The 26,424-nt window shown below is 43.3% G+C and overlaps 1 protein-coding gene across 4 annotated transcripts in view; it reads right to left on the reverse strand.

Annotated features, from left to right (window-relative positions):
* The window catches only part of LOC116944438 (CUGBP Elav-like family member 2), a 56,786-nt gene extending 31,705 nt beyond the window's left edge, over nt 1–25,081 (reverse strand). For 3 of the 4 annotated variants that reach the window (XM_032958053.2, XM_032958052.2, XM_032958049.2), the window contains exons 1-2: nt 24,640–25,081; nt 230–442 (exon numbers count right to left, since the gene is read on the reverse strand). In XM_032958053.2, coding sequence (XP_032813944.1) covers nt 230–413 — 184 coding nt within the window. In that variant the 5' untranslated portion in view covers nt 414–442; nt 24,640–25,081. Of the gene's footprint in view, nt 1–229; nt 443–23,599; nt 23,728–24,639 lie in introns of all 4 variants that reach the window. The other variant, XM_032958050.2, reaches the window with a different exon arrangement.
* Nucleotides 25,082–26,424: the final 1,343 nt, after the last annotated feature.

Genomic DNA, 26,424 nt, shown 5'->3' on the forward strand with positions numbered 1-26,424 from the left:
TTGAGCGGAATTATATAGAAATGCGGCGGCAGCGTACCCTCAAGTTACTTGTCGCGCCACCTTACTGCGCGTGCATTATATATGTGTGGGGAATTTATTTTAACGCTCAATGCGTTTTTCGCTGAACACGGCACTTTTCAGGAGGTTGTCCACCACTGTTATGATCATAATCAAACGAAGCATTTCCCAGGAGAGCTCGCAGGCGCACAACAACAGCAACAAAACGAACCTCTGCTGACAGCCGGAGTCTGTGTCCGGTCGCGAAGCACGTTCACCTCGTGCACGGCTCCAAACTGCTCGAACAGTTCACGGAGCTCAGATTCGCCCCACGAGCGAGGGATCTGCCCGACGAACATCTTGATGGCGTCTGGGTCCAGATGGCCCCGTGCTTCCAGGGATCCCCCATTCATCATAACGCTCTTCCTCCAAAACCTTGATTATGCTGCGGGCAAAAAACAAAGACAAAGATACGCCGTACAGCTTTAAGACCGTTGGGGCAAGTGCTGTTAGTAAGCACCTATGAAGGCCGGCATGCAACACGAGGGGGTGGGGGGTGGCCATCACCACACCCAGACACCTTTTTCTCCCCAGTGGTTATGTTTACACACCATACCAGGTACTAATTGAGGCTGAGTCGACCTAGGGGAGGCCCATGACCAGTTTAGATAATCGTCACTGGTGTTGACCGTGAGCGGGAATCGAACTCAGGTCGCCCGGTGGGTTCGTAGATTAGCCCGCTACACTACTGATTATGCTGCGGGCACACAAACAAACACGTGCACACAATAGTTGGGTTTAACGTAAGTATCCAAATATTAAAGAAATCGGCACAAATTGCCTTGGAAAATCCAATCAAAATTACTTAATATTCGCAAAAGGACATCATGGGAAGACTTTAATTCAGCAGTGGAGAAAACATGATCACTGCGACGCTCTATGAAGATACAAAGACAATACATCTCGGAAATTAATAACTAAAATAAACCACAAATGTAATTGTCCCTCCACCACGCTCTCTGCATAGCTGTGAGCAAATTGACAATACACAAGGACAACCAATGCATAAAACTACATTTTTACCTTTCCTCAGTGCTAATCCTTCACAGCAGTATACCAGAGATGGGATACAATTATTGCCAAGATAAATGGGGTTGAGAAGTGTTGATCAATTATTTACACGTGACCTATTATCAGTTCATTAAATTAAAGTGCTTCAAATGCAACACTTTGTAGAGCTAAAGGTCTTAATGCTCGTGTGGGCAAGCTACACTCATCAATAAAAGCATTGTGATTAAACGGTTGGCGGTAAAAGGCCTTTACTACTAAGGACAAGCAGACACCATGGTAACAAAACATCTTAGCGCTCTCGGTTTGTGTTCGCCTGATGAGGTTAGTTGTCATTTCTGGCGAAACGTCATGCTAGAATTGAAAATATGGGTTTATTCTCCAGCACACCGGTGTGCTGAACTAGTAACTAATTGGCATGTTTTGTTTACGCGACAAACCTCACTAATTAGCTGTCGGGCGGTGGCAGTTTTAACGACACATTAATATTTACGCGATCGAACCCAAAAAAAAACCTCTAATGGATAATATTGGTCGCGAAAACCTACGTGTTAAATTGTCTTCGAGAGCCTACAGTTTTGTGGAGATGACCAATTTCATAATTATATTCTGGAATTGTGGCCGATTTAGGGGTGGGCTCAAGATTTTGCACGCATGCATTGTCGAGTGTATTTAATACACCCCCCCCCCCCCCCCAAGGCAACCAACGTTCATACTTTGAATAACTATGGTTACTACGACACCTGTTGCAGAAAAAAATGGACGACTGCTATATAACTCAAAGGCATGATAAGGCAGCAGTTACAGAGGCAGGGAAAGGTCAGGAAGAAAAGGTCACCCCTTGGCATTTGCTCATTGCACATTTGTGGGAAGTATCAAGCCAGCATAAACAGCATCTCATCACTCCAGGGGCAGCGAGTTCATTAACCTCACCAGGGCGGCAAGGACTTGCTCAATTTATGGACTTTCGTTCGACGCAAGAGAGAAACAAGGCTTAGAAAATATTTAAAGAATAATAAAATGTCGACATGCACATACATTTCCATGCAAAAGTACACATTCTATTACTTTATAATCTACGCTTGGTTTCTTTAAGCATATTTTTACAGCATTAAGATATATGTCAACACAATCGTCAACACTATATCAAGTCAATCGCCAAACTACAGTTTGAATACATTATACACCGTATATTGTAATCTTGTCTCAGATTGAACAGTACTACAATCGGAAGACATTTTTAAACTTTTTATTGGTCATAAATCAGTGCTGCACTAGAGCAGAATTGTTACTCTCCCCAAACCGAATATTTTATCGACTCCTGACTAGTGTGATCCAAACCAATCCAGAGCGATAATTTGCACAGGCTCACACACACAATAGCCACACAAACATAAAAACAAGAACACACACTAGCCAGCATGAGTCACCGCTCCTCCAAATCCTACTATCCTTCCACCATCCCCCCCGCCATGCAGTTAATGCACAACATCATCCCTTAAATGCCCAAGCTGTTACCGTGCAATCATGCCATGCACTCCTACACCAGCTTCATTGCACCTCCCACCCCCTACATGGCTAATGCTGGCCCCTAACCCCCTGTAACGTATTCATTATGTTATGTGCTCAAGTGTTTGCCCAAATATATATGTAAAAAAATTTACCATGTGGAATATTCAAAGCATGTCCTATAAGTCAAACTTTTATGTACAAAGGCCTAAATTTTTATGTAATGTATTTTTGTTTGTGCTTCATTAAAATATTATTGATTTGAGATAATGGGGGATAAGTCGGTAGAGGTGACTTTGTAAGAGAGTGCAATAGAAGATAAAACATTAATTGGCCTTTCCAAGCACACATTCATTCCCAAGAGGTTTTACTGTGACAGCTAACCCTGCTGAAGATTTTCCTGGAGCACACTTCCACCACCTGCCACGAACGTGGGCTTAGACAAAATGTCACTTCCTGAACGATAAGCCAAGAGTACTATCCCGTCTAATAAAATATTCAAAAGGAAAAGAGTAGTTGCGCTCAATCAATTCATCACCTATCATGAGCAATCGAAAAACATTAATTTAAAAAAGTCCGGTTAACAAGTAATCTTTTATTGCTTTTTATAAGCCTCAGCTTACTAGAGTAGTTGTAAAATATTTGCACTCATGCACTTCCATTATCTACACCTGAGTGAATGCAACTGTCACGAGAGCCCACTTTAAAATGTCTTTGAGTAAAATATAGTAAAAATAATAACAATAGTTGACACTTCTAAAGCACCTTTCACTGGGAGGTCACAAGGCTAACATTCAGTCAACACCAAGGAATCACAATGTACTCGGAGACTTTAGAGTATGTAATGATGCTGGGGGGGGGGCACTACAGCTTTTGCGAGTAATAATGCTATTTTATGTTGCTTTTTTCAAACAATCAAATCCAAGATTTGTAACGCGCCGTATTCATCAACAATCTTAGACGGAAGCACGGACGGCAGAGAACACATGGGCTGTAAAACAAATGGGATATAAAACTTACCAGTCGCACAAACGTATACATTTATACCCAAAACTTTTTAAAAGATTAGACCGCAGAGCAAAAAAATCAATTCCACAAATTTCGGTGGGGTTATTTGGACAAAAGACATGCAAAAGGCCTATTAAATCCGACACATGGTTCTTCAAACATATTGCAATCACATGCTGTAAACATATATATGGCCAGCCTGAGTGCGCTGCATGCCAATACTCAGTATCAAACTACTAAGCAGTCACCTCTGGGATCCTGGGTTCAAATATGGCTTGACAAGTAATGACTGGAATTTGTTCTGCACTAGTGGTGCTGAAAACTCATGTGCCAAAGGTGAGGATAGGAGGAATGAAACTCGTGACAGGATGAGGTAAGATCTGCACAGCTCAGTAATTGTTTAAGTGTATATACACGTAATAGTAAATGTGTGCATTTATATTGAACTTCCTTCGCACAGTGCATAGCCAACCATCCAAATCGGAGGTGTGGAGGAAGGGCAACAAACTAAGCATACAAAAAACGGATCTAAAGAAATTATCTTTCAATCTAGATTTTAAAGAGCACAGCTCCAGTGGCTACCTGGAACTTCCATGTGGCTATAATGCGTGTCACTTTCTGGGCTCACCATAAGCCAAGGTTGTGAGATCGTCTGACCATGTAGACTGTATATACAGCATGTTTGGGCAGGTTGCCTCACTGTCTCTCTGCATTCAAGAAGGGATGCTAAATCCATGAATTCAACAAAAAATATGAATGGGACCTTCTCATGTTTGTGGTTCCACTAAAATTAAATTATGTTTTGCACCATTTATTTGGTACATAGTGGTCGACTTTCCAGTTTTAAAAAAACATTGGCACACAACATTTTCGATTGACCTGAACTGAATAAGTTTATCAGGATGCTGCCAATGCCAAAATGCCCACCCACATAACACAAAACTTCGCCAACCATTATCGTGAAGTGGTGTTTATCAACCCTGTTGCAGTTGTGTTTGTGAAATTGCAAATTCATTTCTAACCCAAAAAGTTGTCCCAACTTCAAACAGTGTAATATAAAGCATATCACAATCCCATTATAAATTAAAAGCACGTTAATCTGCACGGTTAGAACCTATCCGACAGCAGCCAGCAGGGGACGCATTAATCACAAACGGGAGTTGACCAAAACCAACATCCCCTTGTCAATGGCATGGTAACCCCATCACATCTGAACTGTTCAGATATCTGAATTGCTCATTCCAGATTACTTTTGATTTTTAAGTTTCTAATCGGTATTGATACAGCAAAATCCATTAAATATTACCATATGCAGCTAAAAACATTTACATTTAGATATCAAGATGTTAGTGCCACAAACATAGCTATTTGCAATACATAAAGTATTGCACATTTAAGTTTCCATTAAGAATTATAATTACAATTGTTTCTTGTTATCAATTCACCAGGTATGCAGCAGAGCAGCATGGTCGTATAAATACTGAAAATTAAGCCATGAACACTAAAAGTTTACAATTATCTTTAAATACATGTTTGGGCCAGTTTTGAAAGCGCCATCTGCTCTTATTAGCCGGCTATATATAAAATGGGAACTCTACCCCGGGCTTGCAAGATATCTAGTGAATGTATGAATCTGAGATCATTGTCATGGTTCCAGATTGCCAGTACAGACACTCCTCTACTTACGAACGAGTTAAATCCAGAGGTTGTAAAAGTTGATTTGTTCGCAAGTCCAACTTTACTCCTGTCGATTCAAAACGTGCACTAAACATGGGGAAATGGCTTTAAAAGTTGTATAACCTCCTGTAGATGTCACTGGTTCTTCATGTTCTGCAGATGTAGATGCCGCCACAACCGCCATCTATTGCGTGGTGGTTGAATTTACCGAACCTCGGTCCGAACAGGCAACTGGACATACGGAAAGGTTTGTTCGTATATCTCCGAAAGCTCGCAAGTTGAGTGTTCATAAGTAGAGGAATCCCTGAATTTCATCCCAGCACGTTATAATGTACATGTAATAACTCGTTCCCCATCCACATCTGTTTTGCTCTCTATAATTTGCACTGTATGCTCACAGGATGTCGTATGGATATGTTTGCATGGCACCATACACAATGAGTTAATGGAAAATAATTCTTAATTTTGTGAATAACACTCAAAACCTTGAGACTACTTGTCTGGAAACAATATCGGGGGCATATGTTCACACTTACTCATGTACAGCCCTTTGTTAATACACTACTGGATAAGAGCCATCCCACGGCAATCTGGTCATTGGTGGCATATGGGTATATTTTACACGTTTGTTGCTAATTCTGTATAAAGTGAACAAACCTATCACATAAACCTTTAATAAAGTACTCATTCATTAAGCATAAAATACATATGCAGTTATTTGTACGCCCGACTTGAAGAATCAAGAGGTTGAACCAAACATAATCTGCAGCAAAATACTGCACCTTTTCCATCAACTTTCATCATCAATTCATTATCAATCCACTGCTGGATGAAAGCCTCCAAAAACCACCACAACCTTTCTCATGATCCTGCAATGCAACAATCCATCCAGCATCTGCACACAAGCCGATTCCATTGCTCCACTCAACGGATATGAAAATTTAATTTCCATTGTCAATGTGCAAGTTTTTTGATCCACGTCTTTAGCAGGTTACGCAAGGTGAATAAACCCTGTGTTCTTTAGGCACATTAGTGTGTGTGTGTGAAAACATGGCTACTGTGCTAAGCTTTAAGCCCCGTTGTCATAGGCGGTCACGGACACGCTTCCAACTACAATCACACGTGAACATCATCCTTGGGGGCCAGGGCAAGGATGCTGTCGCCAGATGAGGCTGGTCGTAATTACCAGAAAAACATCACTCGAAATGTAAATGTTGTGGGTTTACTCTCCAACACGCCTGTGTGCTGTAAAAGTAACGAATTGGCACGTTTTGTTCACGTGACAAACCTTGATAATTGGCTGTCCGGTGGTGGTGATTTTAACGACTTCATATTTACACGGTGCAAAAGAAGTTCAACATTCATAACTTCAATAACACAGTTGTGGGCTCTAGCACCGCCCCCTTTGCTCCCTTGAGGAGGGGGGGAGAGGGAGGGGCTGTGTTTCTTTAGCCAGACCAAAACAAACCGTCACCGTCTCAGTCCCCAACTATGCAAGTGGATGTGTCAACGCATTCTCAAAATAAAAACAGGTCCCTGCAGGGTGGGCTGGTAGGAACATTGGAATATTTTTTACACCCAACAGCACGAGATTTCACTTCGTTAAAGTATTGAAAGGGGACGGACGGACACATTAATCTATTGCAGGCTGGTACACTCAGTTTACAACTTCGTTCCTACCAGTAAAAACCCATATAGCCTCAGCAGACTTTTGGGGCAAATGCTGTGATCGAGCACCTATGAAGGCCGGCATGACGCGAGAAGGGTGGGGTGGCCAGCACCACGCCAGACCACCTTTGTCTCCCCAGTGGCGACATCTACACACCGCACCAGGTATTCATTTGAGGCCGAGTAAACCTAGGGGAGGCCAATCACTGGTTCAGACAACTGTCACCGGTGATGGCCGTGAGCGGGAATCGAACGCGGGTTGCCGGGTTCGTAGCGCAGGGCGCTAATCGCTGCACTACCGCTCCCCACAACTCAATCTCACACACCTACACACATACAATCAGCTCACATGCACATGCTCGAAGGACCGGTGCATCGTAGGACCGTGAAATGACAACGGGCAGAGAATAACAGCTGCTGGTGTCTGTAGGAAAGTGTTCTGTGGGGAGCCATTTATTACGATTTACTTTTACAATCCCGGAATACGTATGACATTTTTCAGTGATATAACCGCCGACTGTGCTACACACTCGTAGGCAAGTAACAATGCATCGACTTGATGAAAATCGATTCCTAAGCTTACACGTACGTGAGAATGGTTCATGAGAACAGACGACTTGTTACATGCCTACGAAATACAGTACAGGGCTTCAATCCATACACTATTGAGCCACTTTCCACGGCACAACTGAAAATGCACAAATTACATTTTGATACGTGCGTGTTCATAGCTTGTGGTTTTGATTGAACTGTCACACTTCGATGGCTTTAATTTCATTATAGGCATTCTTCACAATCCGCTGACCTCCATAAGAGGTTGTTGATAATGCTTATCGGTTGACAACCTCATATTTAAAAATATAGTTCAATCCATATATGTGCCAGAGGGTAGTGTACTGAGTATGCTCTGGTGTACTAACCAAAAAAGTGAAGCATAAAATACTTCCTTTGTTGGAAATTGTCAGCGCTCTTTATAACAGGACTAGCTTACTTCCCGGCTTCGCCCGGGACTTGGATTCACCACGCCCGGCAGCCTTTGTCTCCCCAGTGGCGATGTTCACACACCACACCAGTTACTCGTTTGAGGCTGAGTCGACCTAGGGGAGGCCCAGGGCCAGTTCAAATAATCGTCACCGGTGGTGGCCGTGAGCGGGAATCGAACTCGGGTCGCCGGGTTTGTAGCGCAGCGCGCTAACCACACGCGCGTCCATAGGTACACATACACGCGCTTGCTGCAGACACACCACGCAACTTTCAGGGTGCGTACGGCAGTAAACGACTCAAATAATAAACCAATGCTGCCTGAAGAACGCCTTAGACCTGCAACACATTTGTATGGCACTTCACTCGCGGAGGGTTGGGGGGAGGGATGCGTGACGTCAGCAGGCACACTGTGTAACGCTTCTGCATGCGGGTGACATCACAGATGTGACGTCACAGCTCACTTGCCCTGCAAAATATATCCATTATCGCGCCCCCCCCCCCCCCAAAAACAAACACAAGTCAATTTTTATACTTTTTGCATGGTGTACAGTCTGGAAGCTACCCACATGCCAAATTTCAAGTTTGTTGCATTTCGAACACACATTCACAAAATTCCCTTTATTATATATAGATAAGGTAAAGTAACGCTAAACCATACAATTCAACAACGTGCTTAAGCAACTGCAGCGCTACTCATTGAGCAGCAGACCTGTCGTACGCAGCATTTTAATTACATGCTCATCCATGAAAACCGCAGTATAAAGTCCCTGCCCACGCACTCAGGTATTTTTTTTTTAAAACAGCGCATGTTAAACCATAAAAAAACAGTTACCTGCCGACATCTTGAAGTCAGATTATTCACGAAAGTTTACACCTCCGATTGGCACAGTTGGATACGTACGGTGCCAAAGAAGTTCAACATACATACAGTACATACATATGCTGATACAAGTGGGTTAATGCTTTTTTTGCAGTTAGGGTTTGGTTTTGTGTCCCTTGAAATGGTATGGTGAAATTTGGATTTAAAGCTTTCGTGACTGCAGGGTTTCATATTCTTGGTTCTTTCGGTAAAGTCACGTAGAAGGGAAACAATAAAATCATAAAAATATAAAACAATAAAATTCTCACGACGTTTCGACTGCAACACAAGCAATCATCATCAGGTGTGAAAACCACAGCAAGAAAATTTGAAAAAGTGGCGGTTATTTTTAACGTTAGCACCACGGAGAGCGATTTGACAGTTTGTTCAGATGGACGAGTCCATCTGTGTTCGGGAAAGAGGAGGGGGGGAGACGAAAATAATGGATGTGGTCTGAAAGCCACCGTAAGCGTGAACAATCAATTAAGACCCGAAATGGTTTATCAAATCCTTCCAATGATTGTTAAGCCAGAATCCATCTTCTCGGTTAAAATTGTCTGTTTGTATATGTGGATAGCCTCATGAACGAATCTATCATGGTAGCCAGATGGCTGGCAAAGAACCTGTCTTGGAGAAGTCAATGTCATGTGAGCCTACTGAATTATAACAGTGATCTGCCACGGCCGAGGTGTTCGTCCTACCGTGTTTTAGGTCTGCTTTGTGTTCACGAATGCGGTCCGAGACATGTCGTTTGGTTTCTCCAATGTAACTACTACCACGGAGGCAACTTAGTTTGTAGACGCGCAGGGTACTGTATGTCTGGAATCACATCTTTTACAGACGGAACCAGATCACGGGGATTTTATGTAATGTGTTGAATCGGACCTGGATCTTGTGTTTATTCAAAAATTTGGAGATCTTTTTTGTGATCCCCGCAATGTAGGGTAAAGTGATGGTTTTGAAAGGCTCCTCAAGAGGGTCCTTCTTCATGGTTGGAGTGATAGCTTCGCGGATTGTGTAGTCAGAGTAACCATTAGCCTTAAGAGCTTGGTGTACGTGCTTGAGTTCACTGGCTATGTGTTCCTGGTCGGATATGCATTGGGCTCTATGGTGCAGAGTCTTGATGACGGAATTCTTCTGGGATGGATGGTGGTGGGAAACCGGTTTCAGGTAAGCATCCGTATGGGTAGCAAAGCTATCACTCCAACCATGAAGAAGGACCCTCTTGTAATTCAGTAGGTTCACATGACATTGACTTCTCCAAGAGAGGTTCTTTGCAAGCCATCTGGCTACCATGAGAGATTCGTTCATGAGGCTATCCACATATACAAACAGAGAAATTTTCAACCGAGAAGATGGATTCTGGCTTAGCAATCATTGGAAGGATTTGATAAACCATTTCGGGTCTTAATTGATTGTTCACGCTTACGGTGGCTTTCAGACCGCAACTATTATTTTCGTCTCCCCCCTCCTCTTTTCCGAACATAGATGGACTCGTCCATCTGAACAAACTGTCAAATCGCTCTCCGTGGTGCTACCGTGAAAAATAACCGCCACTTTTTTCAAATTTTCTTGCTGTGGTTTTCACACCTGATGATTGCTTGTGTTGCAGTCGAAACGTCGTGATAATTTTATTTTTTATATTTTATTATTTTATTGTTTCCCTTCTACATGACTTTACCGAAAGAACCAAGAATATGGTATGGTGAGTTGACAAGAGTATTTAATTATACGAAAACATTCAAAAATACACACATTTGTAATGTGAAAGAAAATAAATATATGAGCACTCACAACACCGCATACAACTTAACGTTCTTTCATTGGGCGAAGGGAGTCGGATAAACAACATTGTTGTAGTTCGCTTCGGATGTGACTGGCTGTTGCACAGGGTTACAGATATTTATGGCTGCACGCAACAATTTTTACTGTACTGCTTGGTTGTCACTGGGCGAGTTGCATGCAAATACGGCGAGGGATGTCGCGTAACATTCAATGCATTCACAAGCGCTTTCAAGTTACATACAGGTGAAGCAGACGCGTGTTGAAAATTTACAATGCAGCTGCAAGAAATATACAACGGCACACAAAATGTACTTGGGAACAGGCATATTGCACAAATGATACAGCATCGTGGTTGCAAAGGAAAGAAGTGTGGAACAACTCTGATGGAATGTAATAACATGTTGCTATGAGCACTCACAACATAAGGTTTAGAGTGTCTGGTTTTAACTGGTCAGCTCAAACTATGACAGGTCACCGACCAGTATGCCGCAACAGGGACTCAATTATATTACATTTTCTCTCATCTAAAATATGTTTAGAGTATTTTGCTGCTATAAATTTCCACATAAGCCACTTTGTTGAGCTATCATTTGTGATAGCCAGGTTGCTTCTGTAAAAAAAAAAGCTATATAGCTCAGGGGGCCTTATCTGGTAAAAAAATAATTTTGGGCATATTAACTATAAAATACATGCCGTGTGCATCAGTTGCAAATTAAAGCTGCTGTGACGTTATCCGTTGCAGCATCACAAATTGCTCCAAATTTGAACAAATTAATCCCAAATTTTTCATAAAACATCATTCCCTACTGGAAGAGTAATGCCCACTTATAGAAACAAACATTACAATATTTTGTTGTAGCATTTGGCATAAACACGCTTGAATAACAGAATTGTAAAAAATTACATTCATATTTTGCACGTGGCTGTAACCTGCACAAACCACTGCAGAATCGAACTCGGGTCGCTAGGTTCGCAGTTCAAATGCAAAAACTGCTGCACCACCGCTACACCACTGCAACAGACCCTTCCCTTTACCCCATACTGTGCAAATATGCGTATTATGCACCCATTCATGTTTTTACATTTCTCCAATTGCCTTTCTGGCATATATTTAAAACTCTTTGAAACGGACTGTTACAATTAGACGTCTCTAATTTCATTGGTGGCAAGTGTTTTAAAATGTTTAACTTTGTTTTTGCTTAATATGTGAAGTCAACACGAACATTGTATCACAAAGGCAAACTAGCCACCTTTGGAATTTTTGTAAATATGTATAATACATATTTCGGATAGGGAAGCAAATGCGTTTTACCATTTTGCATTCAAAAATATTTACTTTAAATGCATATTACATTTTTGCATTCATTCTTTATGATGAAAATACTGCTCTTGCACAGAAAAACGTTTAAACATGTGGGCTATGCTATTTATTTATTTTTCCAGATATAATGCACTAAATATTGCACGAGGAACTGAAGAGACTATCAGATCTGCCAAACTAATAACACAATGCGTATTTACGTATAATTTAGGTGCGAAAGTTACTCGAGCTCATGTATTAACACATGCAAATAAACGTATGAAGCACCCACTACACACTCCTGCCATGACTTAGGCTACAGGCAGTCTAAAAACGAAACTATAATCTATTTAAATTTTACCAGGTAAGGCCCACTGAGCTATATCGGTATATTTCAGAAGCGGCCTGGCTATTACAAATGACAGCTCAACCGAGTGGCCTATCGTGTGGAAACAGACAAATACTCTGAACGCATGTTTCTAAATGTGGAGGGGAAATCGGACAAAAATCTACGTGACCACTGGGACAGAAACGCCAACTCCAAATATACAGCAGGCTTCAGGGTCGGGATTGAACCTGCGACCTCCTGCATACAAGGCAAGGTAGTTAACATCTTCTAGCCACCAGAGCCCTTAAACTTCAGAATATAAAACACGCAAGTCGCTTTGGACGATGCACAATACAGCTGAGCTGAACTGGCATGTGACATTGCATCACCTACCCACCTGCTCATGCAACACTTCGAACCGGCTAATATATAAAAGCGTGCAAGAGAGATTCAAACGGCTCTAATATCTTGTTTTGCTTTGCAATGATTGTGGGCTGTTGTCTACCTGTGCAGGCTCCCAGGAAAAAAATTTCTGCATGGAGATACAAGGGATAAAACGATGATGGCATGCAATGCTTTTATCCAGTCACTGACAGACTTCGTGTCAGGGGTTGGTTGAGTGGAAACTTTCCAAATTAAGAGTAGCCTCATGAAACACATCATTACATATGTCCAATTATACGCAATGTATTGCTAGCTTCTTGGAGGACGAATTAATTAAGATAACTTGAGCTGAAACTCCTATCAGAAGGCCATTTAAGCCTGGCTAAGCATTGGACAAATGTTTGGCCAAACTTACCCTTTGCTTTCATCATATATGCTAATGAAACAATAGATATCAAGCGTATACGCATAACAGAATATAATGAGTACATGTAAATAACCAAACCATTAAGTAAAGTGAAAAGCCCCAAGTATTTTTGGACCATGTGCACAAGCTCGTGTAGCAATGCACAAGAGACCATATCACTTTCACACTTGGGTGACTAATCTTCATGATATCGCCTTACACCGAGAGGTTTGGAATTCTCTTTTTGCACTAAGGTTTAATTTGAGGACGCGATTGTATAAGCAACATTAATCTAACGCTATTACCTAAACAATGCGAATTTAAAAGGTGGAATATGCAAATGTTGCGTGTGTTTTCACTATATCACTTTAGTTTCCACATTATAAATCTTACCTAATCAGATTAATTAATGTGGCCATGCATGTAAAATATCAACAAAGTAAAACGTGTACCATAAGCATGCATTTACGCACATCCGATTAGCCGCACCTCCAATTAGCACGTTGGACTACTTACAGTTTGTAATAAGTTAGACATACAAATGAAACTATTTTTAAACAGCGCTAAACATCAAAAGCTCCAGAATTAACTCAATATCAACCTACCAGGGTTAAGCTGTTACCTCCCACAAACACTCATCAATAAATTGCTTAGAATGAAGAACTGTGGTCCAATATTATGTTCTTGAACATACAAAATGAGTGGTCAAGGCCAAAGACAAAACTCACTTCTCCAACCATAACCATATAGTAATGGACAGATCAAAAATCATATGGCCCGAGGCAACACGTGACAGTAATATTGCGGCTTTTCAACCACTTTACTTCGATTTCATGAAACACTTAAAACTTCCTAATCGACAGGTCTACTTAAATGAACATCTGCATCAAGCATTGGGTTTATTTTTACTGTCAGAAAATGGTCAGACTATTCTCAACTGCATAGTTCAAGGCCAGTGAGATCAATTTCTTAAGGACTTCGAGACAGGGATGCTAAATACACTTACCAAAGAAAAGGCTTTGTACAGCCTGGAGCCATACAGAAAATGATCCGTGGTCGACAACACAGTAGGACTTGGGGCAATGTTAGGTCCAATAAGAATCATAGCTGCAGGAGCTTGTGCATTGTGTTCCACATTTTAAATTGTAGATTTAAAGATTTTCGAAATACTATTCATTGCTGTAGGTTTCGTATCTCTTTAACACATTGACTGGTTTGACGTTCAACGTGGACCCTTTGCTGCAGTCGCCGTGACCATCGAGTGAAAGGGGAAAGAGCATAATGTTATTTTAGTTAAGTAGCCAATACATTAAAAAAATGTCAAGGTTCATTCAATAAATACATGAAACACTACTCAATTGTAATATTTTAACAATGTAATATCTTGCAATACACAATCTAATTTAAATGTATTTATAGTCGTAAAATAAAAGAAAACGCTATGCAAAGTAAGTACAGGTGGAAAACGGATTGTTTTAGCATTTTGCTTTATATACAGTACAGCACTGCATGTTTATTATACGAGGACATTTTAAAGTCAATAATAGCTGCATTCATTTATATTGCCTAGTCATAGTACTGATGCCAGGTTAGACTAGAGCATTGTTATTCTTGGGTCTTTTGGTAAAGTCAAGTAGATAGGTTCAAAGAAAATAACAAAAAAACTACGATATTTAGATCGCAACACCAGCGGTCGTTTTCAGGCAAAGGGGGGTTTAAACAGTTTGCCTTGGAAGCTAACCCCCCTTTTCCTGAAGACGACCGCTTGTGCTGCGATCGAAACGTCGTAGTTTTTTGTTATTTTCTTTGAACCTACCTATGTGACTTTACCGTAAGACCCAAGAATATGAATTCCTGCAGTCACGAAAGCTTTAAGTCAAGATTTCGAGCATTGTTCTTTAATTTTCAGAGGAGGGCCACTTTTGCCGATAAGGCATCAGTGTGAGAGTGCTGCCACATCGGCTGCATTACTTTATATTGCCGAGTCATAGTACTGACATCAGGTTAGACTAGAGCAGTGTTCTTTGCTCGTCTTCAGAGAGGGGCCCCATTTTCGCCGATATGACATCAGCGTGAGGACCGCCACACCGCCTGCAAGGGGCGTTTTCACATTTATGTATTGTCGGGGCGCCACATGTCATGGGCCGCACTAAAGGGCAGCATGGGCCACCGGTGGCCCGTGAGCCTTCCAATGAAGAACACTAGACTTCGAGTAACTTGAAGCTAACCCAAGCTGTTTTACAATATCTCCTTTTGGACCGTTCCTTCATGGAGAGATGCGGGCTTCTGCGAGATTTCCTCCGCTTATTTTTATCTCATGACATGAAAGAGAACAATCAGCCTGAAATTTAGGAAACACAATAAAAATTAAAATGGGTCTGTTGTGGCAGGCCGAGTAGTACCCATGGTGGAGGAGATCATGCGCGTAAAGTGCCAGCATATTTCACACGGGACATCCCAGAACTAGCTGCGATGTCACAGGGTCAGCCACAATTAAATAGTTTCAGGATTGTCACCAACATAACTCGGCCAAATGGCCTTGTTAAATGTATTAACATCATGGAAAACAATAAAGACATACATGAATACACAATTCACAAAAGATATGCCCAACAAACCCTTTACTAACATGAACATTTCTAAAGCATTAAATGTATATATTTTGATTTAAAGCTTTCGTGACTGCAGGGATTCATATTCTTGGTTCTTTTGGTAAAGTCACGTAGAAGGGAAACAATAAAATAATAAAAATATAAAACAATAAAATTCTCACGACGTTTCGACTGCAACACAAGCAATCATCATCAGGTGTGAAAACCACAGCAAAGAAAATTTTATTTTATTATTTTATTGTTTCCCTTCTACATGACTTTACCGAAATAACCAAGAATATGTATATATTGTTTACCACACTGGCCGGTGGAAGATGTTGCCTACTGGGATTGGACACTAGACCTGTGGGCAAGAAAGGAGAGAACACGGCTACACAATTTTGACCTGGTTAGGTATGTTAACAAAGACAAAAATCCCTCGTATGGCCTGAACACACTTTAGGGGCAAGTGCTGTTAGCGAGCACCTATGAAGGCCGGCACGGCACACGAGGGGGTTGGTGGTCAGCACCATGCCGGGCCGCCTGTCTCCTCAGTGGTGATGTTTACACACCGCACCAGGTACTCATTTGAGTCGACCTAGGGGAGGCCCAGGACGAATGTCAGATAATCATCGCTGGTGTTGGTAATGAGCAGGAATCGAAATCGGGTCGCACCGCTACACTACCACTCCCTCCAAGCAATTTTTACCACTTAAACATGGGATCACTCATGTGTGGCCCACAGATAAACACAGGCACGTTGCGATGGTCAAGCTACAAATGCTATTCATGGAAAACATTCCTAAGGATGACAAATATCCAGTCTGCCAACTTCCAAAGTTGGCTGAAGTGTCCCACGAAGTACATTTGACGTCCATTCATAAAAATGTATAAACTGCACACTCTCACCCACACCTCTGATTAGCACGGTTGGCTACGTACAGTGCAAAAGTAGTTCAACATACATACAAGCAAGTGCCTTGGGCTAGTTCAACAGTCTTGTTCCACGAAAAAAGTACAATGCGTTCAATGCAATGTAACAATAAAAAAATTATAGAAATGTTATTTCAATGTTAACTTTAAGTGAAAAACATGTGCCCTAAACCTCAGAGCATGTTCAAAAACGTGACGGCATTTAAAAATCATTCCAATAACATTAATGCCCCAGTTTACGGAGGGGATGCGTTCCTGAAAGAAGCGACGACGGATATCCAAACGACGTTAAATCAAAGCAATTTTTCCACGAGCGCTATAAAAAATATACAGCGGAGGGTATGGTTAGGCTCTGTTCATGCACGCATCTTAATCCTAGGCGTACCCGCAACAATACATGATATTAAATTACAAAAAATACTGTACTCAACACTAGTGTACAGCAGTAAAAATGGACAAATTATACAGGGTACAATAAGACGACGGTGCACTATAAACACTCACCAAAATATTGTACGTACATAATATATTGTACTCTACAGTATAGTACATTTCTCTATGCGCGATGCAAAGAAGTTCATGACCATGGTAGGTGGAGGCGGATAGGCGATGGATAACGAGAAAGGACGGACGATGCTGTCAGAGACGCAAGTGTGGGTTTGAGGCGACGCAGATCAGGTAGCGGTGTTAATAATAAAGCGACGACACATTCGTCAATCGATGTAAAAGGGGGCGGAGACGTAAATCGGGCTATTGCTGCCCCATGCTGAGGTTAAGTTATGAAAATTGCTACAACTGTAGGTTAGAGCGAACTCAAGGAGCAGGTACAGCAAAAATGTCAAGGTTCAAAGCTACGCACTATGCTACCACATGTTAGGCACTCAAGTGCAACCCAGTAATGTTTCCAGATTCTAACACCATTCGCATGGTCTTCTGCATTCCGAGAATAATATGCACAGCTATTTTTAGTATGCAAAGCAATATAGCCGTTGAGCAACATTAATTCATGCAAGCCCCCCTCCATTCACGGCACACTCAAATACAACTTTGCACATCTGCAATCCTAACCGTGCAGAGCATCAACAAGAAATTAGCCATCACTTTTGCCACAACCGAAGGATCCACCCACCTGCGTGTGCGATACTAATAGCACGTCGCGTCAAACAAAAACTAGGGGGCTGGCTGTACACAGCATTGGACATTGTCGACCAAGTGCGGCGACTTCTTTGGCTAGATGATTCAGCAAGCTAACAACTCCTTGGCCAACATCGTATGGATCGGGGTGGATGGGGGAGGGTCAGGCAACCTGCGGCTCCGGAGGCGTGATTGGTGACGCTATTTTGCTTCGCGACGCTATTCATTCGCGACCACCGTCTCGCGTTCGCGTTGCATTGCGGCTCTTGAAACGTTGAGCTGTTGACCGAATCATAAACAAAAAAATGGCTCCTCATGTTATTTTTTTCCGCCGGTGTGGATAGAACCCTGCTGCTACCCTGGAACACGTGCTGCTAAAGATGTGTAGCGGACATTAGCCCGAGGTGTCTGGAAGGATGAACCCATATGGTTGCCCCCGTAAAACGTATTAAACTAAGCTATTAAAAAATATATTTTAGGAGGTAAGGCCCATATAGCGTTTTTTATTAGAAGCGACTTGGCCATAAATGATAGCTCAAGGTGGCTTATCATGTGGAAATTTATAACAGCCAAGTACTCTAAACGTATGTTTTTAAATGTGGATGGAAAAACATGAGGACCCGGAGAAAAATCCACGTGACTACGGAAAAAACATGCAAACTCTGAAAATACAGGCATCAGGATCGAACCCACGACCTCCTCTATACCAGGTGAGGTAATTAACATCTCACCACTGTGGTGCCTGGCTGAGCTCAGTGAAGGCGACGCTTGGATCCCAATCGCCACCGCATGGACTTGTGTTTCTACGAAGGGTGGACGGACGCTTCAGCCTCAAGGCTACACAGTTTAGCTGCTGCTGTTTATGCCTGAACAGATCCAGAAATCAGGGGGCCAGGCTGCCATGGGAACCAATACAGGCGTGGTAAGCAAACTAAGCTTGGTGTCCCAAACTGAACAAGCACAGTTCCCACCAGCTGTGGAAAACAGCCATGATACGTTTTGTGATTACAAAATTGGCACACGTGCGATCGGAAAACTCCACATCACCCCTCTTACCCAGCGCCACTGCCCATCATCTTGCATGTTTCTATGACCAAAGATTTGATCCCTGAAAATGTGTTTATCCACAAAAAGGGTTTCCGTTTGATTAAATGAATAAAAAGCATATCAGAATTAAAATATAGCAGAATTTTTAGTCCAATAAACATACCAGACAAAGCAAGCATGTTTTCTCGTTCAGAAATTAAACTGCTAACTCACCATCTTAATTCTGTAGAGCTTATGCAAATACAGGTATAAGCTTTTGCAACTTCCTTCCGAGTTAGCAGTAAAACATTAAAATTCTGTAAATATGCAAACATCCCTGCTGAGGTAGCAATATTGTATGTAAATGTACAGTCAATACACTGCTGAATGAGGGCCTCAACACATTGTAGGTTTAAATGGCCATACTTCACCACACTGGTCTGGATAGGTTTAAGGTGGGAAGCATAGTACGTAATACGAAAAGGATATTACATTGCTCCTAACCACCAAGCCGAGAGGCCTATAAAATGTGTGTGTGTATGCTGGTTACCAAAGTAATATCAAGGCTGAAACCCTGCACGACTTGCAAAATGTAAAAAGACTGAGGTGCATTCTGAACAGTTATTAATTTGGTCTGACGAATCACATGGAGCCTTCACCACCACTAACTAAGCATTACTGTACAGGCCCTATCGAGGTGTACCACTTAACCATACTATGATACGGCAGGAGAGTCATGGGGAGACCTTAATCCAACAATGAATTGACAAAGGGCTGATTTTTTTTTTAAACAGCAGCAGCATAGCTTATTTTAACCACAGTAAATTCGGCATCATACATGCGTGACTGTACCGAAATCCATGATAGGAGGAAATCGTGAGCAACGCACCGACCTGCTGGAATGCTTCTCATTCTAGGTTTTGAATCAAGCCTATATTTTTAATGCCTCATTGTTAATATGCATGTCTATTACAATGGCACTATACTGTAGTTTATGGAACCTCTGGTAAGAAAATGAGTCGACAGCGGAGGTGGTCGAACTATGTATGTAAAAATACATTTTCCATTGCGTCAAACCCATGGGCTCTTTTAGCGACGTAAACACATGCTACGCTTAAATAAAATATGTTCCCCTGCACGCATCCATATCTAACGGCGAGGAGCAGTACACTGTGGGCACACAAGCCCGGAAGGGTTACTGCCAAATTGGTTCTGAAGCCAGTGTTGGGGGTGGGTTGGCTCTGTCGCAACCTCTCAAAAGTTTTAGCGTGCACACCATTATCGGGTTTTCCCAATTTACTTCTGATTGTAATAAGGGGCCTTTGAAAAACTATAAAAGTTGCTTGTAAAAATAGACAATAAGGATATGTATACACACGTAATGCATTCAAAGGCATTTAAGCGTGCAGGGAATGCATTTCGAGTAAAAACAAATTGTCTGCACGTGTCAGTATGATCAATGGTCAGGTTATGCCACTTACACGCACACGGTTGTACTTGTATAAGTCATGTTATTTCCGCGCATTGTAAACCAGTTACACCTACGGTATTGTCTACACTGGTAATAAGCAGTGGTTTCATACCAGATTACATTGATACCCATCCCTGACGCCCGTATATTTGGAGTTTGCATGCTCTCCCCGTGGTCGCGTGGATTTAAAAAAAAACATGCATTCAGATTATTTAGATAACTTGTGCTATAAATGTCCAAATGATGGGCCACTTTGTTGAGCTATCATTTGTGGCCAGGTTGCTTGTGAAATATAAGTTAATACCTCAGTAGGCTTTGCCTGGTAGGATGGGAATGTTTTAGTTGTATTTGGGTGATTTGTTAGCCTCTCTTGTACTTTGCACTATCATGTTTTTTGTATTGTTCGCTGTTGCAACGTTCTTACCCGCTTTATAGCTTATCAGATTCCTCCGGGATAAATACATATTCTGATTATAAACTATTGTAATACCATTTCCATAATGACCAACATTAAATGTCTAGATTTGTAGTTAAGTCAAAGTTCGCGGGTGGCATATTATAATAAAACCACAACTACGAATTAATGTCTCGATGTAGATTATTTTACATTTGGGGTAAACGTTTCTGAAATCGTGGAAGCAACATCCATCGTCACCGCCAGACTATGTCTCCCGAGTTTGTCAGGTTTTTATTGCGGTACCACTTGAATTCTTGAGGTTACTCTTAGAAGGTAATGCTGTCTTCACACCCTCCACAAGTGATATCAACGACGTTTGCAGCACCCCCATAGAAGTTGAAGCGCCTATGGACCGGTTCCCCATTAGCCAATTGCAGTACAACCGACACTCCAGCAACATGATATGCTGTGCGCCTTTTAACACACCGTACAATGTAGGCAACATGCCATAGTGTTATAATTATAGCTATAAATGATTACCAGTTTACAAAATCATACATAACATATGAGGATGCGCGAAAGAATCACATACTGTACTTCATGTACCCAAATAAACCACTCAATACACTAATGTATTCAGGCCGAGTTAGGAAAGGTTAAGCACGGTCAATTACGTATGTGTAGACAATAACAACAATAAGTGTTGGAGCGGTGGCACCGTGGTTAGTGCACTGTGCTGAGGCTAAAACTATTTTATATTTTAGCAGGAAAGGCCTACTGGGCTATATCGCTATTTTTATGAAGCCACCTGGCTCTCTCAAATGATAGCTCAACGCAGTGGCTTATAATCGTGGAGATTTGTAGCAGCTAAATACTCTGTTTCTAAAGGTGGATGGAAAAAACGGAGAACCCGGAAAAAATCCACGCGACCACGGGGAGAACATGCAAACTCCAAATATACAGCAGGCGTCAGGGTCGGAATCGAACCCAATGCCTTTTGTATACCAGGCGAGATAGTTAAACAACTCGCCACCATAGCCGTTTGAATCCTGGCCATGGCTAACATCAGTGGCTGGTAATATCTGAAACAGTTTCCGGGTCTCCCTTCAACAACTTACAGTGACCAGAGCAGCGAAGTATGGTGCAACACTTGCCAATGGAGTTGTGAGGCATCCATCCAACTGTGGATTATGGGGTTGTAAATAGTTATTTTAATGGAGAGAAGAACGTGGCTTTTCTACTTTTTTTTATTCGCAGGAACCAAAACTAGACGAGAGAAAAGGGCCTTTTTCGGCCTGAGGATTAGTCGTGAGCTCCGGTGCCGAGTGATGAATGTACAGTGCGGATAACATTACACACTGCATTGACCTGTTTAATCCTTTGGTTATCTCGCTAATACGTCAATCGGCAATAAAACCAGGGCTTTTCAACAGAGAATAAAACGTGTCGGTCTATCGCTTTCCTTCCTAAAATGGTCGAGAGAAGAGGATCATGGGATGTCTTTCTCAAATAGACATTACAGTGGTGTTCCGCGTTCCCACGACGGGGACGAGTATATCCATGATAACCACCGTTAACTTTCCCTCCAAGTGGTACTTTACTCATTCGATAAAATAGAAGGAACAATATGGCTGTGTAAACCCCTTTGTAGTCTCGCTCGACTGCCGAGCCACCTAGACCGGATATAAGCAACGTCTCAAGACTTTCGCCTATCCGTCTCTCCACACAACCCATCATCCCCACGGCATTTCTTGGAGTGCGTAGTAATTCCAGTGGCATTGAATCAAGACAAACAAACACTCAGCTGGTGTCGACATCGTGTCTCATCGGCAGTCAGGTTTGATTGAATCAATCCTGGTGTTTTATGGACATCTGTCAAAAAGAGATTTATAGCTCATCGGATTCCTCCAGTATAAATCAATATTCTGATTCTGTTAAAGGGAAGCACCCTATCTTTACGATAATGGAGTCCTAGTTTGAGGCAAACTAAAATATATAGTCCTACACACTCAAAATAATAAGCGTCGTTATGGAGAATATCAATAACAAAACAATGCATCCATAATCCGCCTCAAAATAAAACAAAATATTAATGTAATTCCTACACAACCCATCAGCGCCATGGACTTCTGGGAATGCATAACTCAGTTTAAATTGACCGGTCCAAAAAAGGTTTTAGTTGTAAACGTGCAAATTAAAATTGCATCTCGTGACGTAAACGTTCTTATGTTTCTACACGGCCTGTTATTTTCACCATGGAGCACAGCACTGATACAGGATGTGAAGCGTATTACTTCACTGCTATAATACAATCGCACATGTTGTTCGAGTTGGCAGCAGAAACGAAGTAAACGTGGATGATAGTGAATATATTTCCCACTGAAGTTAAGGTGTCCGTCGTATAATTCGGTGGGTGCGAGGGCGTTTAGAGTATTTGGCTGCGATAAATGTCCACATGATAAGCCCCTTCTCGTTGAGCTATCATTTATGGACAGGGTGCTTCTGAAAAAGAGCTATTAAATATAGGTTAGTGGGCCTTACCTAGTAAAATAAAAACAATTGTTTAGTTTTAGTGACCTATTTTTTTTAATACATACTTTCCTGACACCGGGCACACGTTCGGGTGATTTTTCCTTTCAGGAAGGTCTTGTAATCCAGGGGAATATTTATTGGATCGTACAGGCCCATTTTCACAAAATGTATCAAGGCGAAGCCATTTAGCTATCCTGAAAAGTCTCGCCGAGGCAGATGGCCCATTTCAGGAGGGCTCGTGCATTGGGGATGTTCGAATTGCCCATGGTAAAAGGAGTGGTTTACATGTGGGAAAAAAAAACAAAGAAGGCACCACCACCCGCCACCTCGGATGAGACTCAAACACAACAGGATACAAAGGTCCACACGTGCCTAAAAACAGCATGGAGCAGGTGTGGAAGTGTGCCTACACGACAGCACGGAGCAATGTGTGGAAACGTTTAGTTAATGTGCCTACACACAGCAGCAAGGAGTACGTGTACAAGTGTACCTAAGACGTGCCTACACACAGCAACATGTGTCAAAGTGTGGTAAATACGTACCTGGGACAACAGTAAGTACGTCCGTGGAGAAAAGCTCTCTGGACACAACAAGCAGCGTGTGTAGAAGTGTAGTAATACGTCGCTAGACACAGCAACAGGGAGTTGTGTAGACGTAATGTGGTTGGTCACTGCAACAAGGAGTATGTGTTAGAAGTGTTAGTAACGTCTCTATAGACAGCAACAAGGAATGCGTCAAGAATACGTAGCCAGACACAGCGACAAAAGTGTGTGTGTACACAAGTGTAGTTAATACGTGGCTGGACACATCAACAATGAGTGCGTGTAGCAAGTTAATACGTGGCTAGACACGGCAACAAAGGAGGAGGGGGGGAGATTGGTAGGGGGAATGTGTCGAAGTTACAGTAAAAGTATTTTCCGCGACCAGCAAAGCCGAGTTTCGCGATAAGGAAGTGGCGAGAAACGTGTGCTCAAGCTCGCTTTCCACATGGCGCTTGCGAAATTACACGCGGCTGCGCGGCAGCATTAAGCAAGGTCGCGTTTCCCGTCCGGCCAAGATGACCCGTGTAAACTTTTAACAACACGATGCCGAATGGTTTCTTAGCACACGCCTGGCGATTACGGTACTGCGGTGGGGAGGGATGGGGGGGTTGTTATGTGTAAGTGAAATGCAACAGAGGGCTTACTTTTTCATACCCCTCCCCCGATGTTGAGGCCAACATTGGATCGGAGGGGCCACGTTGTGCACAAGTCTTTTGCTCGACTGGCCCCGTGTTTAATTTGTCTTCTATAATCGCAGTACACGGAACGATCGAGCCGCACTTTACGTCGATTCATTGAGCATTTTAAACGTTGCTTTAGAACCACGCGGGGACAGAACGATCCATTAAAAAAATAACCCTCTTAAAACCAACGAGATCGGCGCGCGCACACACACGCAGGATACACAGATCGCGTCAAAAAAAACCCCCGCAGCATGCAACAAAGGTCGACATTCATTACAAGACGGTACCGTTTACCCAATTAACAGATAAAAAAATAAACACAATTGCGCACTCTTCGCCCGGGCGAATCTCACTCACCCAAAGCACGGGGAACGCCGGGCGCGTTGCGGAAAGACCCGGCAGCCCGGGGGGACGCGGAGAAACGAGAAACGCCGCAACGGTGGTGACCGCGTGTGAGGGCAAAAAAAAAACAATAAAAAAAACCCCCGTGGTCGAATCGGTCGAAAGCTCCTCACGATGCTCGATCGCTGTGAAATTATTTTTCGAGTTTTTTTTTTTACTCTTGAACCTACCCCCCCCCCCCCCCCCCCTCCTTCGTCTCAAATAATGTATGTGTAATTCGTCTGAGGCGACCTGCGTGCGATGTGTGATGTTAGAGAGAGAGAGAGGAGGTTGGTGGCGGGGGGGGTTTTTGGCGGCAACAGGTGTCGGGGGTGTTCAACGCAAACTCGCTGGGCCGCGCTCTCCTCCCAATATGGCGGCCGGGGTGCGCGCGCACGTGCCGAGAGCGGGAACGCACCGGGGGGCGGGGCCTTAAGGGGCGGGGGGGAAGGGTGGCGCCTCGGCTGTGTTGGGGAAGGGCGTGACGTGGTTTGTGGGGCGGGGCTTGAGGTGGTTGGGGTTGGCGCCTCGGCTGGGTGGGGGAGTGGCGTAGTATACCGGGAAGGGCCTGAGGTGGGGGAGGGGGGTGGAGCCTCAGCTGGGTGGGAGAGTGGCGTGGTCTGTGGGGAGGGGCTTGAGGTGGGGGAGGGGTGGAGCCTTAGCGGGGAGGGGCGTGGTTTATGGGGAGGGGATGGAGCCTCATCTGGGTGGGGGCATGGAGTGGTCACATAGTCACTTTAAGATGTTTTCTTGTTCGTGTTTTTGTTAGTTGTGGTTGCACCCGATTCAATAGCCGAATGGCTCACAGGGCTATACCAAAATAAAGAAACTGAAACTGTGGGGAGGGGCCGAACAGGCGGGGGGAGGTGGAGTGGGCGTGGTCTGTGGGGAGGGTGGCTGGGGGGAGGGTGGAACCTCAGCGGGCAGGGGGCGTAGCGTGGTTTGTGGGGAAGTCCGGAGGGTGGCTGAGGGAGGAGGGGGTGGAGCCTTAGTGGAAGGGGGCGTGGTTTGTGGGGATGGGTGGAGCCTCAGCTCGGTGGGGGCGTGGTGTGGATTGTGGGGCGAGGCCTAACGGACGGGGAGGGGGTGGAGCCTTAGCGGGCAGGGGGCGTAGCGTGGTCTACGGGGAGGGGCCTGAGGGGGACGGTGGAGCCTCAGCGGACAAGGGGCGTGGTCATTGTGGAGTGGGGAGGGGCCTGAGATGGTGGGGGTGGAGCCTCAGCTGGGTGGGGGTGTGGCGTGGTCTGTGGGGAAGGGCCTGAGGTGGGGGAGGGGAGGGGATGGAGCCTCAGCGGGGAGGGGGAAAGACTGCTTCACAATTCTGGAATACCGCCTGATGAGGCTGGTTGTAGTCACCAGCGAAACACCTTTTGACGTCCTCTGGTCTAACACCGTTTGAGACGAGGCTCAAAAGAAAGCTGTCTCTAGTGTGGACCAATCAGTTTCAAATACAATGCATATATTATCAGAGTATGCATTTTGTTTGCATTTTGACCACAAGTATTGTGGTTAATGCAGACATTGTCTTGTAAAAGGTTTCAGTTTGGTGTTTTAACAACTTAACACCTGTTTTGTTTCCAGATAAAAGGGGAAAAACATATTCTCAGTACTCAAATTGTGAATGCTGTGGGTTTATTCTCCAACGCACAACCGGTGTGCTGAAGTAGTACACTAATTGGCACGTTTTATTTACGTGACAACCCTTACTAATTGCCGGTGTCGGCTGGTGGCTGGTCAACGACACACTTATATTCTTTGGGT

The sequence above is a fragment of the Petromyzon marinus genome, chromosome 21, assembly GCF_048934315.1.
Source record: "Petromyzon marinus isolate PM22_M1 ecotype Great Lakes invasive population chromosome 21, UKy_Petmar_22M1.pri1.0, whole genome shotgun sequence".
Classification (NCBI taxonomy): domain Eukaryota; kingdom Metazoa; phylum Chordata; class Hyperoartia; order Petromyzontiformes; family Petromyzontidae; genus Petromyzon; species Petromyzon marinus.